The sequence below is a fragment of the Gouania willdenowi genome, chromosome 7 (assembly GCF_900634775.1).
Source record: "Gouania willdenowi chromosome 7, fGouWil2.1, whole genome shotgun sequence".
NCBI classification, from domain to species: domain Eukaryota; kingdom Metazoa; phylum Chordata; class Actinopteri; order Blenniiformes; family Gobiesocidae; genus Gouania; species Gouania willdenowi.
The window spans coordinates 774,622-787,393 of NC_041050.1; the positions used below are offsets into that span (position 1 = coordinate 774,622).

At 37.7% G+C, this 12,772-nt stretch overlaps 1 protein-coding gene across 3 annotated transcripts in view; it reads right to left on the bottom strand.

Moving 5' to 3' along the window:
* The window catches only part of spryd3 (SPRY domain containing 3), a 57,135-nt gene that overhangs the window by 22,475 nt on the left and 21,888 nt on the right, over positions 1-12,772 (bottom strand). For 2 of the 3 annotated variants that reach the window (XM_028453278.1, XM_028453279.1), the window contains exons 7-8: positions 11,071-11,211; positions 339-488 (exon numbers count right to left, since the gene is read on the bottom strand). In XM_028453278.1, coding sequence (XP_028309079.1) covers positions 339-488; positions 11,071-11,211 — 291 coding nt within the window. The remainder of the gene's footprint in view (positions 1-338; positions 489-11,070; positions 11,212-12,772) is intronic. The other variant, XM_028453280.1, reaches the window with a different exon arrangement.

Here is a 12,772-nt window from a genome sequence, read left to right on the forward strand (position 1 = left end):
ACATCGTTCTATGTTACACTTGCTTTGGCAGAGTAAACTTGTTCAAAACTGAATTTAAATGACGGCTGATGTGTTTTGCATTCAGTTATTAGTGTCCTCGTACTGATTTTGGAAGAAATGGTCTTAGGACGTCCCTACTGCTCCTCGCCACGCCTTAACCCCAGAGGATCCACAGCGAGCATGGAAACGTGAACCATTATCCAGTTTAAAGTTTGGTTTGGAACCATTAGTGTTGTCAGTAATGCTTGAGTGGAGAGAAGTGGAACCAAATACTGGAAAACATTTTAATGCAATATACATCCCTGTGTGTGTGTGTGTGTGTTTCTTAGAAAGCTCACCCTTCGGGCCAAGCCCAGGGCGATGTAGCACTTCTCTCCAGCGTCGATGATCTCCACCTCGTAGTAGTGGCAGCGCGTGGTGAGAGGCTGACGGGCCTGAGCCAAACCCACATCCATGATACTCTTCCCCTTGCCTACGTACTCCAGCAGCTGAGGGGGGGGGGGACCAGGGAGAGGATGAAGAGAACAATTGTATAAAAATTTGTCTTTGAAAGAAGTTGGAGGTTGTTATTACAGCCATAGGTAGAACATATATCCTGGACCTAAAGTAAAGCTGATCATTTCAACATGTTGGTTTGATTCCAAACTGCCAGCGAGAGGCGCTGTTACTGACATCAAACACTGGGGTTAGACCCTAACTGAGGGGTCTGCAACCTTTATCCTCAAAGGATACATTTGACCTAATCTCACCTGGATTAAAGTCCTTCAGGAGCCAAAAAAGTACCTTCTCAATGAAGACAATACAGTGTATAAAATTATATACAGTTAAAATTATATTGAATAATGTTATGTAAAGAAGTTTTTCTTTAGTTAATGTATTTAAAGGGCTACAAAAATAACTTGAATTTCATAACACATGATCCTATCAGTCAACACATGCTAATTGCTAATTTCTTGTCACATATCAAGCATGCATATTTAACCACCACATTGGCAGTTTAACTATTCTGTCCTCCATTCAATAGTCTAGTAGAATAGTCTTTTAGTTGATTTAGTTCATGATACTGTTCAGGAAGAACTTTATGCTAATTTCATGGACACATATCAGAATCGAGCTGAGAAGCCTTCAGAATATTTGACTCCAAGTCGCACTGCAGCATGCTGTGAGAAGAGGAGGTGTAGCTGAGAGGGAAATTGACAACCCCTTGTTGGCTCAATTTTGTAGAGGATGTTGGAATAATGGATTAATTTCAGAACTGCAACTAAAGCTAAGGAAATCACACCCACCTTCTTTTGCTGAGTTTTTACTGCCTCTACAAACCGAAGAGGACAGAGAAGCGGCAAAGAATTTAAGGATGAAAAATTTAACCAAATAGCTCTCTCAACAGATGACTTCCATCCAACAACAGCTGGCTGTTTTAACTGCCAGTCAGACCAAACCCTCACCTGTGACCCTTGACCCCGCCCAAAGATTTGAGAGGAGGAAGTCTGAAAAACAATCAGGAGCAGCTTCTTCCGATTCAAAACCTGTGTTCTGCTGCCGCTGTGGGGAAGATGGACACATTCAACCTCAATGCAATGCAGATCCGAACCCAGCATTGGTCAGTGCAAAGCGCAAGAAATTTCCAAATAGGCAGTAAAAGTGACAAAAAACAACATTCCACTGCTCATGGACATTTAAAATAGCTGCAGTTTCTGATAGGGGACACTCAGAAACTATCAAGGTCAAGATCCAAGACTGGATTACCAAGAGGACTTACTGGGTCAAGATGCACAGCTGATATCACAGTCAATGGTCACAAGAGTTCCTGTCTTCTTGATACTGGTTCTCAAGTAATTACAATACCTGTTTCATTTTATAATAAACGTCTGTTCAATCAACCTGTGCAATCATTACAAGATTTGCTCCAAGTTGAAGGTTCCGCTGGCCAATATGTTCCTTATCTTGGCTACATTCAAACCACCATAACATTTCCAGAAACCTTTGTTGGAAATGCCATTACTGTTTCAACATTGGCACTTATTGTTCCTGATGTAAGACCAGGATTTCCAACATCAATCCTGATCGGTATGAACACTCTCGAAACACTCTATGATGAGTTCCAGCAAAGTGAAAAGATTTTTTTTCCAGCCACATTCCTCTAGTCTCTGAGTATTGTTGTAAACTCTCCAAGTAACTTACCAACAAAATTCTAACAATCAAATCGATGATGTAACCCTGCATAGCAAAACTCCTGTTCTCATCCCTGCTGGCAGCACAGTGGTACTCAAAGGTTTCACTTAAGTTTTTATTCCAGCTAGTCAGTATGCTGTAGCCCTGATTCAGGCCTGCCAGGTGGTTTGTGTGTTGGCAGCTGTCTGATCGCCCTGCTTACTCGTTCCCCTCATCTGGTTCCAAACATCATGAGAAATGAGTCAGAACAAGATACCTCCATACATTCACTGGGTGTCATAGCAGATCTGGCGCAGTATGAATGTATCCACTGTGACTAGTCCATTAACATCAGTTAGCCAAGCTCACCTGCTGAAATTCAATTTTGACAAGTCACCAATACCACCAGAGTTGAAAGAAAGAGTAATCACCAAGTTAAATGCCATGTGAGATGTATTCTCTCATCATGACCTGGATTTTGGTTGCACTAAGCACCACATCAATATCCATGACAACACTCCATTCAAGCATCGTGCAAGACCCATTCACCCTCAAGATACAGTATAGAAGCTGTTACAAAGCACCTTAAAGAGCTTCTCATACCTGTGTAATACAGGAGTCAGAATCATCTTTTTCATTCCCAATAGTTGTTAAGAAGAAAAATGGGGACATTCGACTTTGCATTGATTATCACAAACTCCATTTGCAAACAGTTAAAGATGCCTACGTGTTACCTAACGTGGAAGAACCATTTACAGCCCTCACTGGATCCAAATGGTTTTCAGTCCTTGACCTTAAATCAGGCTATTACCAAATTGAAATGCATGAAGCAGATAAGGAATTTAACAGAAAGCCCCAGGGAGTTAATGCACCAGCAACTTTCCAAAGATTAATGGAGAAATGTATGGGTGACCTTCACTTGAAAGAACATCTTGTGTTTTTGGATGACCTGATCATTTTCTCTAAAACAATACAGGAGCACAAAAGTCGTCTACTGAAGGTGTTAAGCTATCTACAAAACTACGAGTTAAAACTTTTGCCCAAAAAGTGCACATTTTTCCAGACATCCGTTAAATATCTGTTTCAGAGAAAGGTGTTGAGACTGACCCAGAAAAGGTAGCTGCACTAAAATCCTGGCCCATTCCAACTAATCTCACTCTTTTTTGGGATTTGCAGGCTATTACTGCTGCTTTATAAAGGGGTACTCAGCCATCGCAAAACCTCTCAATGATTTAACCCGAGGATATCAATCCACTCACCCTTTGGTTGTAGGTGGAGAGTTGATGGTCTATAGATGTTGCAGGAAATGAAGTAGAAAGGAGTTATTGCACAATGTGATTTATTTTTAGGTTGACAATTTTTTCTACCATGATTTTATTTGTTGTCCATGACATTAATCATTATTGATACCCTCTGTAAGAAATTTTATTTTTTTTTTCCAACAATGTCTTTATTATTTTTTGCTTTACAACACACAACAACAGTACAACCTCCCAGACACACACCCGTGGTTCTGCTTCTTCAAAAAGAATGTCATGTTACAGGAGTGTACAGAGACATCCATATTTCCAAGAAGAAAAAAAAAACAAAAAAAGGGTAACTAAAAAAAAGAATATAAAACTCAAAAGGTATAGTCCCAAGTCCGATTAGTCTCATGAGTCCTCATTACGATCCTCGGATAGATTCAAATGTTCCACGTAGGTGATAAATGGCCTCCATATGGATTCAAACAAGTCACTTTTCCCTTTCAGAAGATATGTAATCCATTCCACTGGTAGAATTGTCAACATCTGTTTGGCCCATTGACCAATACTGGGAGCCCTACAGCTTTTCCAGTTCAGTGCAATCAGAAGCTTGGCTTGTAGTAAACCAATGTCAATAAGAATCCGTTCACATTTAGCGTATTTAGGATAGTTTGGATAAATTCCCAAAATGAAAAAAGCAGGTTCTTGAGTTAAGCTTTTTGAGATGATGTCTTTTAAAGTTTGTGTAACTGCATTCCAAAAAGACTGAATTACCCTACATTCCCAAATGCAGTGAAAAAGTGAACCCTTTTCTTCATTACACTTTGTACAAGTATCTGGAATGTCAGGGTTGTATTTATTCAATTTAACTGGAGTGATGTAAACTATCATTAACCACTTATATTGCAGTATCCTTAACCTTGAGTTAATAGTTTGTTTTTGGGCTTTTATACAAACAGAACGCTATTCTTCAAGAGATAGATTAATTTCTAGGTCCTTTCTCCATGCCTCTAGTTTAATAGTTGAGTTCTTTGAAGAATTTGATGCCAATAAATTATAAAATTGTGAGATTGCTCCTTTTTTCGAACTGTCTTCAGTAACTAAGAGCTCTAATTTAGATTTAAATGGTTTTAAAAGATTGCTTTGTTTTTATGAATAAAGTTTCTAAGTTGAAGATATTTAAAAAAGTATTTCCTATGTATATTATATTTATGTTGAAGAGTTTCAAATGACATCATATCATCTGACCCTGCAGTGTATAAATCCTGAATTTGACCCAAACCATTTAGTGCCCATTGTTTAAACACTGCATCACCTCTGCCTGGTTTAAATTCTTGGTTTGCCCATATCAGGCTCAGCTGTGACAGAGTAACTGGTTCTTTCATAACTTTTTTAGTATTGTACCATACTTTAACCATATTCTTAACAATTGGATTTGTGGTTTTTTTTAAGTAAGTTAGCTTCTGAATCGGATAAAATATATAAAGGTAAAGATGGGCTTAAGACCCTATTTTCCATTTCTGTCCACTGGGGAGCATCCGTTGTACTGAAATAATACCTGATGGACCTAAGTTGCGCTGCCCAGTAATACCACATTATATTTGGACATTTCAGTCCTCCCTCGCCATGAGATAAATGAAGTAGGGACAGCCTTATCCTAGCTCTTTGGTTTTTCCATATGAAGCTGAGTATTAATGTTTTAATCTTCTTAAACCAAACATTTGGAGGTGGTAAGGGAATATTCTGAAAGATGTACAGCAATTTGGGGAGTATATTCATTTTGTAAATGTTGATTCGACCAACCAGAGACATGGGAAGAGACATCCATCTATTAACGTTATCAGTTATTTCTTTAGTTACAGATTCATAATTATTTTGACCTATTAGAGCCAAACTTGGGAGTATTTTAATTCCTAAATACGTAAACTGGTGGACTGAATGAAACTGTGAGGTTACTACAGGAGGTGTATCTCTCTTTTTCTTGTCCAGCAGGAGAATAGAGGATTTAGATCTATTTATAGTATAACCTGAGATACGACCAAACTCATCGATTAGTTATAGCAAGGCGGGGATAGATTGATCTAATTGAGAAAGAAATAATATTATGTCATCCGCGTATAATGAGAGTCTATGTTCTACTTGATCAACTACAATTCCAGAAATATGTGTATGTGCACGTACTGCTATGGCTAGTGGTTCCAATGCTAGAGTGAACAGGAGAGGTGACAGGGGGCAGCCCTGCCTACACCCACGCATTATTTTAATTGGAGTAGACACATTTTTGTTTGTCAGAATTTCTGCCGTGGGATTTATATAGAGTAACTGAACCCACCTGCGGAATGTTTCTCCGTATCCAAATCGTGACAAAACATTGAAAAGATAAGGCCACTCAACCCTATCGAATGCCTTCTCACCATCAAGAGAGAGGAGGTAAGAAAATTAAAAATATTTCAATATCTTTAAAGCTATAGGGAGCCATTGCAAAAGAGTCAAAGAGCCACATAAGGCTCCAGAGCCGGAGGTTGCAGACCCCTGCCCTGACCCCTTTACCCAGTAAAATAAATGACTCACTGCTCCTTGTGTTCTGTGTGTTCATGTCTTCAGTGGTTCTTTTTCCTACCCACAATACCGTGCACATCTGGGTCACTTCTATTGTGTTCATGGCTAATGCTCCTCTGACCCACACCAAAGTCCTGTTGTGTTCACACCAGGTCAAATGAGCTGGAGCTTCAGGGAATCAAACCCTGGCACAATTAAAACAACCTCAAGACGACTAATGTGATCAGCACAAACAAAGCAGAATATCAGATAAAATAACTAATGATGGTTCCACTGCAAAAATAGTTAATGATAGGACCACATTTATTTATTCATCTGAATAATATCCACTGTTATCCAGGAACGTTTATTATTATTATTATTATAGTCATCTTAAAGATGGAAATCCTTGTTTTAAACAGAAATAGAATAAGTTAAAAGTGACCAAAATTATGAAAAAGGTGGTGTAATGGGATTTTAAAAACCACAGAAATTGGTTAGAAGTTGTAAATTAGAGTGGATAGAAACAGACAGAAAAAGTGGTAAAAAGGGTTCAAAGTGTCAATATTGGAACAATTACTTTAAACTGGCAAATAATGGGCAGGACAAATGGTGAATGTGGTTAAATTGGCAAAATTAATCATGAAATATGGTGAAAAGAGGTTAAAAGTGACAATAATGGTGGAAAATTGGTGGAAAGAGTTTATAAGTGCTGAATATGTCTTGTGTGCAGAAAAGGCATTAAAATGTGATGTAGAAGTGTCAGAAATGGGAGAAATGTAGCAAAAATACATTAAAAGGAGAAAAAATATGACAAAAAAAGTGATGAAAATAGGTTAAAATATTGTGTTTGGTGTAGTTGCAGAAAAATGGTAAAAATTAACCAAAATGGGCTCAAATTGTTCAGAAAATATTCTCAGTTTCTTGAAGCATCTGGTGACCCTCTCCCAGTGTCTCGAGACCCCAAGGTTGAGAACCCCTGTTCTATATAACCATATATTTTAATAAGGTCCTGCGGTTTCCTAATATTGATCAGATTAGTGTAGCACTCGTTTATGATTAAATGACAGCTGAAGGTGTGAATGATGCATGTGTGACCCTTTGCTGACATCACTAAAGTCTGTGATGCCCACCCAACAACTTTGAGCTGAGTTTTTCCATTACTCCTTCTCGTGCACTCCCCTCGTGCACTGTCCTCAGGCTCCAACAGGATCCTGAGCGGCTGCTGTTTCCAAGGTGAGCGACTGAACAACCAACAAAGCTGAGCAGGAATGCCCTGAACGAGGCTGACACTCTAAAGCTGCTCCGCCTACGGTGATGGAGCTGCGTGTACGGACAGATGCTGCTGCAGTTACACCAACAAACACAAACACATTAGCTCCTATTTAGCCCTGAATATCTGAGCAGGTGTGGATAGAAACAGGAGACGAGGAGGAGGATGTTGAGACGACCAAAAAAACTGTTTCTATGTTGAGTGAAGACGAGAAGTTCACACACAGTGACACATGTTACATTACACTTCACTGCAGAATGTGAGAGCTGTAGCAGCATTAACACAAAATAACTATAAGACACATAAAGTTAGAAATTCATAAAATAAACAATAAAAAAGAAAACCTAACAAATAAAGAAAGAAATAATCAATAATAGATAAATAAATTTTGTGACATTGATTCTTGGGTCACACACATTGGAAACCTAAAAAAAAAATACTCTTTTTATACTATATTCATTGGCCCATAACTGCATGTGGGAATGTAAGAAAAAATCTGATCTGTTTTCATTCTTCTACACTAGGTCAGTGTCCGTAGGAAGTATGTACAGATATAATAAAGTGGGAGGTAGCTTTTTCATGGATGGTTAAATGAGGTTGTGTTTGAAAGTGGGACTTCAGGGACATTTAGGTTTGTTGTGAAATATGTAGAGTGATAATTATTGTGTTTTCATATATTTAAAAGCAACACAGTAGCATGAAGTTATGTCTGGAGAAACACTTTGAGACACTCACGTTTACATGGGAGCTTAAATTCCTCTTTAATTCAGAATAAAAGTTAAATCCTCTTTAAACTGACCTTGTAAACACTTAATTCCTGATGCAAATTGAATTCTGAATTAAACAGGCACGCAGGTGACTCCAGTGGCAGTGGACAATTTTATGAAATAACTAATCAACGGTATCATTGCAGTCCAAACAAATCTGAAGTTGCACACCTTTGAACCAAGCAGCAGCCATGTTGAAAGTCTCAGGTCAATCTGAGCCTGATTCACAGAGATATTTGAGCCACAGACACACAGATAGAAATTCCTTGCTTTATAGATAGATAGATAGATAGAGGCTACTCTTTATTGGGATGTAAAACTATTTTTCTATATGAGACTTCTTCATTTTTATTTTGGACCCCAACTTTGGTTTATTTCACCACTCGCCAATATTGAAAATCCTTTATATGAGCCATTGTAGCTTGGCTCTGTGTCTATAATCATTTATTATTTATTAGTTTTCACTAGTAATATAAAACATATAAAAACCATTGCATCAGAAAAACATTTATTTTTGAAAACACAATAATTAAGTACAAATGTCTCACATTCTACATTTTCTCTTTTTTGGGGGTGTTTTTTCTAATTCAAACTTTGTGAGGTACATGTTCTCATGATGGAATCATATGGTAGTTTCTCTGTAGCTTCAAACCTGGTAAAGTCATTTGTTTTTCTCTGACCCAGAGGAACACTTTGCATGGCTATCTGACATGATGAAAACTTGACAGAGTTCAAAATGGTGTTAATTTGAGTTATATTACTGTACTAAAATTCAGTTTTCTATGGAAGCCGAAAATGCACGAAAATCTATACATAACCCCCTTCACTAAATTGTCCACATCTCAAAAAGTATTCATCCAATCACACTAAAAAATTGACAGTGTGAATATTGAATAATTACGGGAAAATTGGTAAACAAATTCAGATTTTTTTTTAGACCGAAGTGCATGAGATGTCCTGTAAATTTGTTGAAATGACATGGAATCTTGTGTTTTACATATTGAAAATGTTCTTCTTCTCTGGTCAATATACTGTAAGATATGAAGGCTAGGAATAAAATAAAGGAAACACAAAATAAAGCACCTAACTTTAGATTGGACTAAAGCTTAAAGACTTTGTTTTCCACTCATCAGCCGTGCATTCATGTCTCAACAGCTCCGTTCTGTTCGGGACACGACCGTAGACTGTGAGTAGATCAGCACTGGTTCATATGTAGTTTCATCCTCTGCTCATTGTATCCCTGATGCTGAGTAATGGGAGGAGGTGGTTGAGCATTAAAAGCAGACGTAGCCTTGAGCGAAGCATGCCTGAGTGAAAACGCTGACAATGTCGCCTCTTTTTCTCTGATTCTCTCGTGACGGTGATGTTTTGTTGTTCGGCTGCTGCCTGGGAAACTGATGTAACGCGTAAAGACCAGAGGCCGTGCCAGCTTCCTGTCACAGCTAATGGGAGAGCTTAAAGAACGCTAGATTTTAAATAGCTTTAAAGCTGCCATTACTGTGAATAGAAAGGACTCATCATCACACTGATAACAGCAACATGAAATAAAAGCACAGCACCAGAGCTTATGCAAACATATGGAGAAATCCTGAGGAAGGATGAATTAACGTCTGAGGTTCACATCCTTCCAGACGTCTGAGGAAATAAAGATAATAAAGGAAAAGCGAACAATAAGAAACAACGAGACAAGAAAAGATAAGAAATGATAATAAACAATTAGGAAACAATGTCATTTAAATTCACTAATTGACAAAAGCTATTCTTTTATCCGTTTTTGCAAATTCGATTCATGGATGAATTTAGTTAATTTAGAACAATTTAATCTGAAATGAAGTCAGTAACTTTTTATCCAAAATAATAATGTGTACAGTGTGAGTGAAATAAATCCCTAGTGGACAGAACAGGTGAGCTTTACTAGATTCCTGTTGTTTCTTGTAAGGGAATTATTTATAAATTAAAGACGGACATAAATTAAGAAACTTCTATTTTTGTTCCACAGATGTTGTTCTACAAAGCTGTATTAGGGCCACATTCAAATAAAATCTGAGCACGACGAGATGCAAGTCATAATTTTATGAGAATAAAGCTGTATATTTAATAAACTGGTAATGTTACAGCGTTTAGAATTCCCAGTTGAAGTGAACACAACCAACGTTGATATGTCTGCAGTCAACCACTTTCCTCCACAATAAAAGAGGCTAATAGCTCCAAATCAGTCTGGTTCTTTGGAACAAACGCAAATGTCTGCAAAGTGTCTTCAAAGTTCTTAAAGTGATAATAGTGGTGATGATAATATTCCACCATGTGTGAAACATAAAGACAAATATGAATCTCACTGAATATTCCACATTCTCCAGAACGCGTCACACACAACATCCTGTTTGGATTTACGTTTTATTCTCACAAAATTACGACTTTACTCTTGAAATATTATGACTTTAATCTCCTAGTGCCCAGATTTCTTTTTATTGGCCCTAATACGCCATTCCACATTAATGTTTCAATTCCTTTTTATCATTTATTTAGCACCAAAAACAACCCAGTTATAGAGTTTATCCCTCGTCATATAGAGCTCAGTTATATATTAAAGAAAACAGTGGCAGCATTGCATCCACACGTCTGTAATTACATAATTATTTCTAATCTTGGCAGCATCACGTTAAACTTCCTGGAGTTTAAACGTAACCTTGAAGCTCAGATGAAGATCACATATCTGGTAGACTCTCTGCAGGTTTGGAGACTCCAGCTGGCTGAGATACGTTGGAGGTAATGAAATGTAATGAACCTCATCCCCACGGAGAACAGAGAGAAACTGGACGTGAGCCCAGATGGAAACTTTTCCCGTCTTGTCTATTGTGACTTGGACTTGATTCCTCTCATAAAACACTTTCCTCACTGCCTCCAAGTCAGAGCCAGCTTCATCCTCCACTGGCACACAGCTCCACTCTGACACTGAACACTAGAAGTAGTGAGTGTATACTGCTCTGAACCTATAGGTGTTGCATCCTCTCACTCTGAACTGTTGGGACATGGTGGAGTTGTTCCTGAACTACTTATTATCCTGTAAAAGCAGCTTTTTACGACCTGGTCCAAATACCTGCTGGTTTCTGGAGCCTCCGGTGGAATTGGACTGGGATCTTCTAATGGTGATAATGATGGGAGTGAATGAAGAGGTGATGAAAAGCTCCACACGGCCAATGAGTGATGAAGGGTTGACAGTCGTTGGAGGGAGGCAGTTCTAACCAGATTTTAATAGAAATGATTAGTTACTGCACCTACGAAGGATGTGTTATCATTGTTTCAAGGATTAAAACATTTGTGGTGTGTATGTTAGCAGGCAGGGACAGTTAGGTTGGTTCATTCAGGTAAAGTCACTGAACTACATACAATATATCTGCAGTGAAAAAATAAAGTTAAGCTGCAGACTTCCTGTGTAATCAACCAAAATGTAAAAGGATCCTATTGTCTGTGTCCATGAAAGTTAGCTGGTTAGCAAATATGCTACCTACTGCTAACACATCGTTACTGGAAAACATAACTGATGATAAGACAAGAATGAAAATAATAAGAAAAGAACTAATCAGTTATGAACTGTCCAGTTTGGAGTATGTGATCAATACTGTGGAGTTGATTGATTTTCTGTGTAGAGGGTCCTTGGTGTGGGTAGACTAGGGTAGATTGGTGGTAAAGAGTTTGGAAGTAAAGAAATAATGACATCATAGATAGTGGACAGGTTGTGTATTTGGAACAAATATAAATGCAGTATCATGAACACCAATATAATGTATGTAGTTTGCAATAACTGTGTGATGTCAAAATGCACTAAAATGCTTTTGTCTTGTTGATGTTGCTATTTGTAAAACACTTGTCTTATAATGTATTTTGAATATCTGCAGACTAGTAGCACTTTTCACGTGTTCATTAAACTGCTCCATAGGTTGACACCTTGTCATGTGATACAATGATTTTTAAGGGTGGTACGAGCCGTACCTTCAGATTAAACTAATACTCATTGTATAGAAAATAAATAACATTGGATTTAAAGACTGCTTCATATATAAATGAGGTAATATACAAAGTAATGTGAGGACTAATATGGACACGGGCAGATTAAAAAGAGTTTAAACAAGTGTGTAACAATTATTAGGACAGTACTGATTAAAAAAGGATAAAACAACAGAAAAGCCCCCTACGCTGGTTGAAAACACACCGTAGGGGGCGCCATCAGAGCGTAGGGCAGTGGTTCCACAGTCCTGTACCCCTTCAGACATTTAACCTGAAGCCATGTACCCCCTACTCTTGCACACTTAAACATAATAATGTAATGAAATGTTTTTAAACCTTGAGTCATGACCCCTTTTTGGGTCACCTGGAACTCAAATAGGGTCCCCTGAAATGTCCAACAATTTATAATAATAATAAAAACATCATGATTAAAAAAATATTTTTTAAACTTTTTAATTTAATTGTTTTTCACCACAAACAAAACAACTATATTCTATATTTTCTCTTTCCTAAAAATAAACCAAGTTCAAATGAAAAGCAGTATAAAAATATCGGAGCGGTCACAAACAAACATGATCAACAGATAATTCTAGGAAGAAAGAAAAAGTCTCTGGAGACGTCAAAAATGTGATATTAAAATGGGTTCACGACCCAAAAAAGTAGGAAACCACTGATGTAATGTCATATATAATGTAGCCTTACAGTGAAATGTGTCTCTGAATTTGACCTATCCTGTTGAGGAATAACATATAATAATAATCATAATCATCAGCATCTGTAACCATGTCTTACAT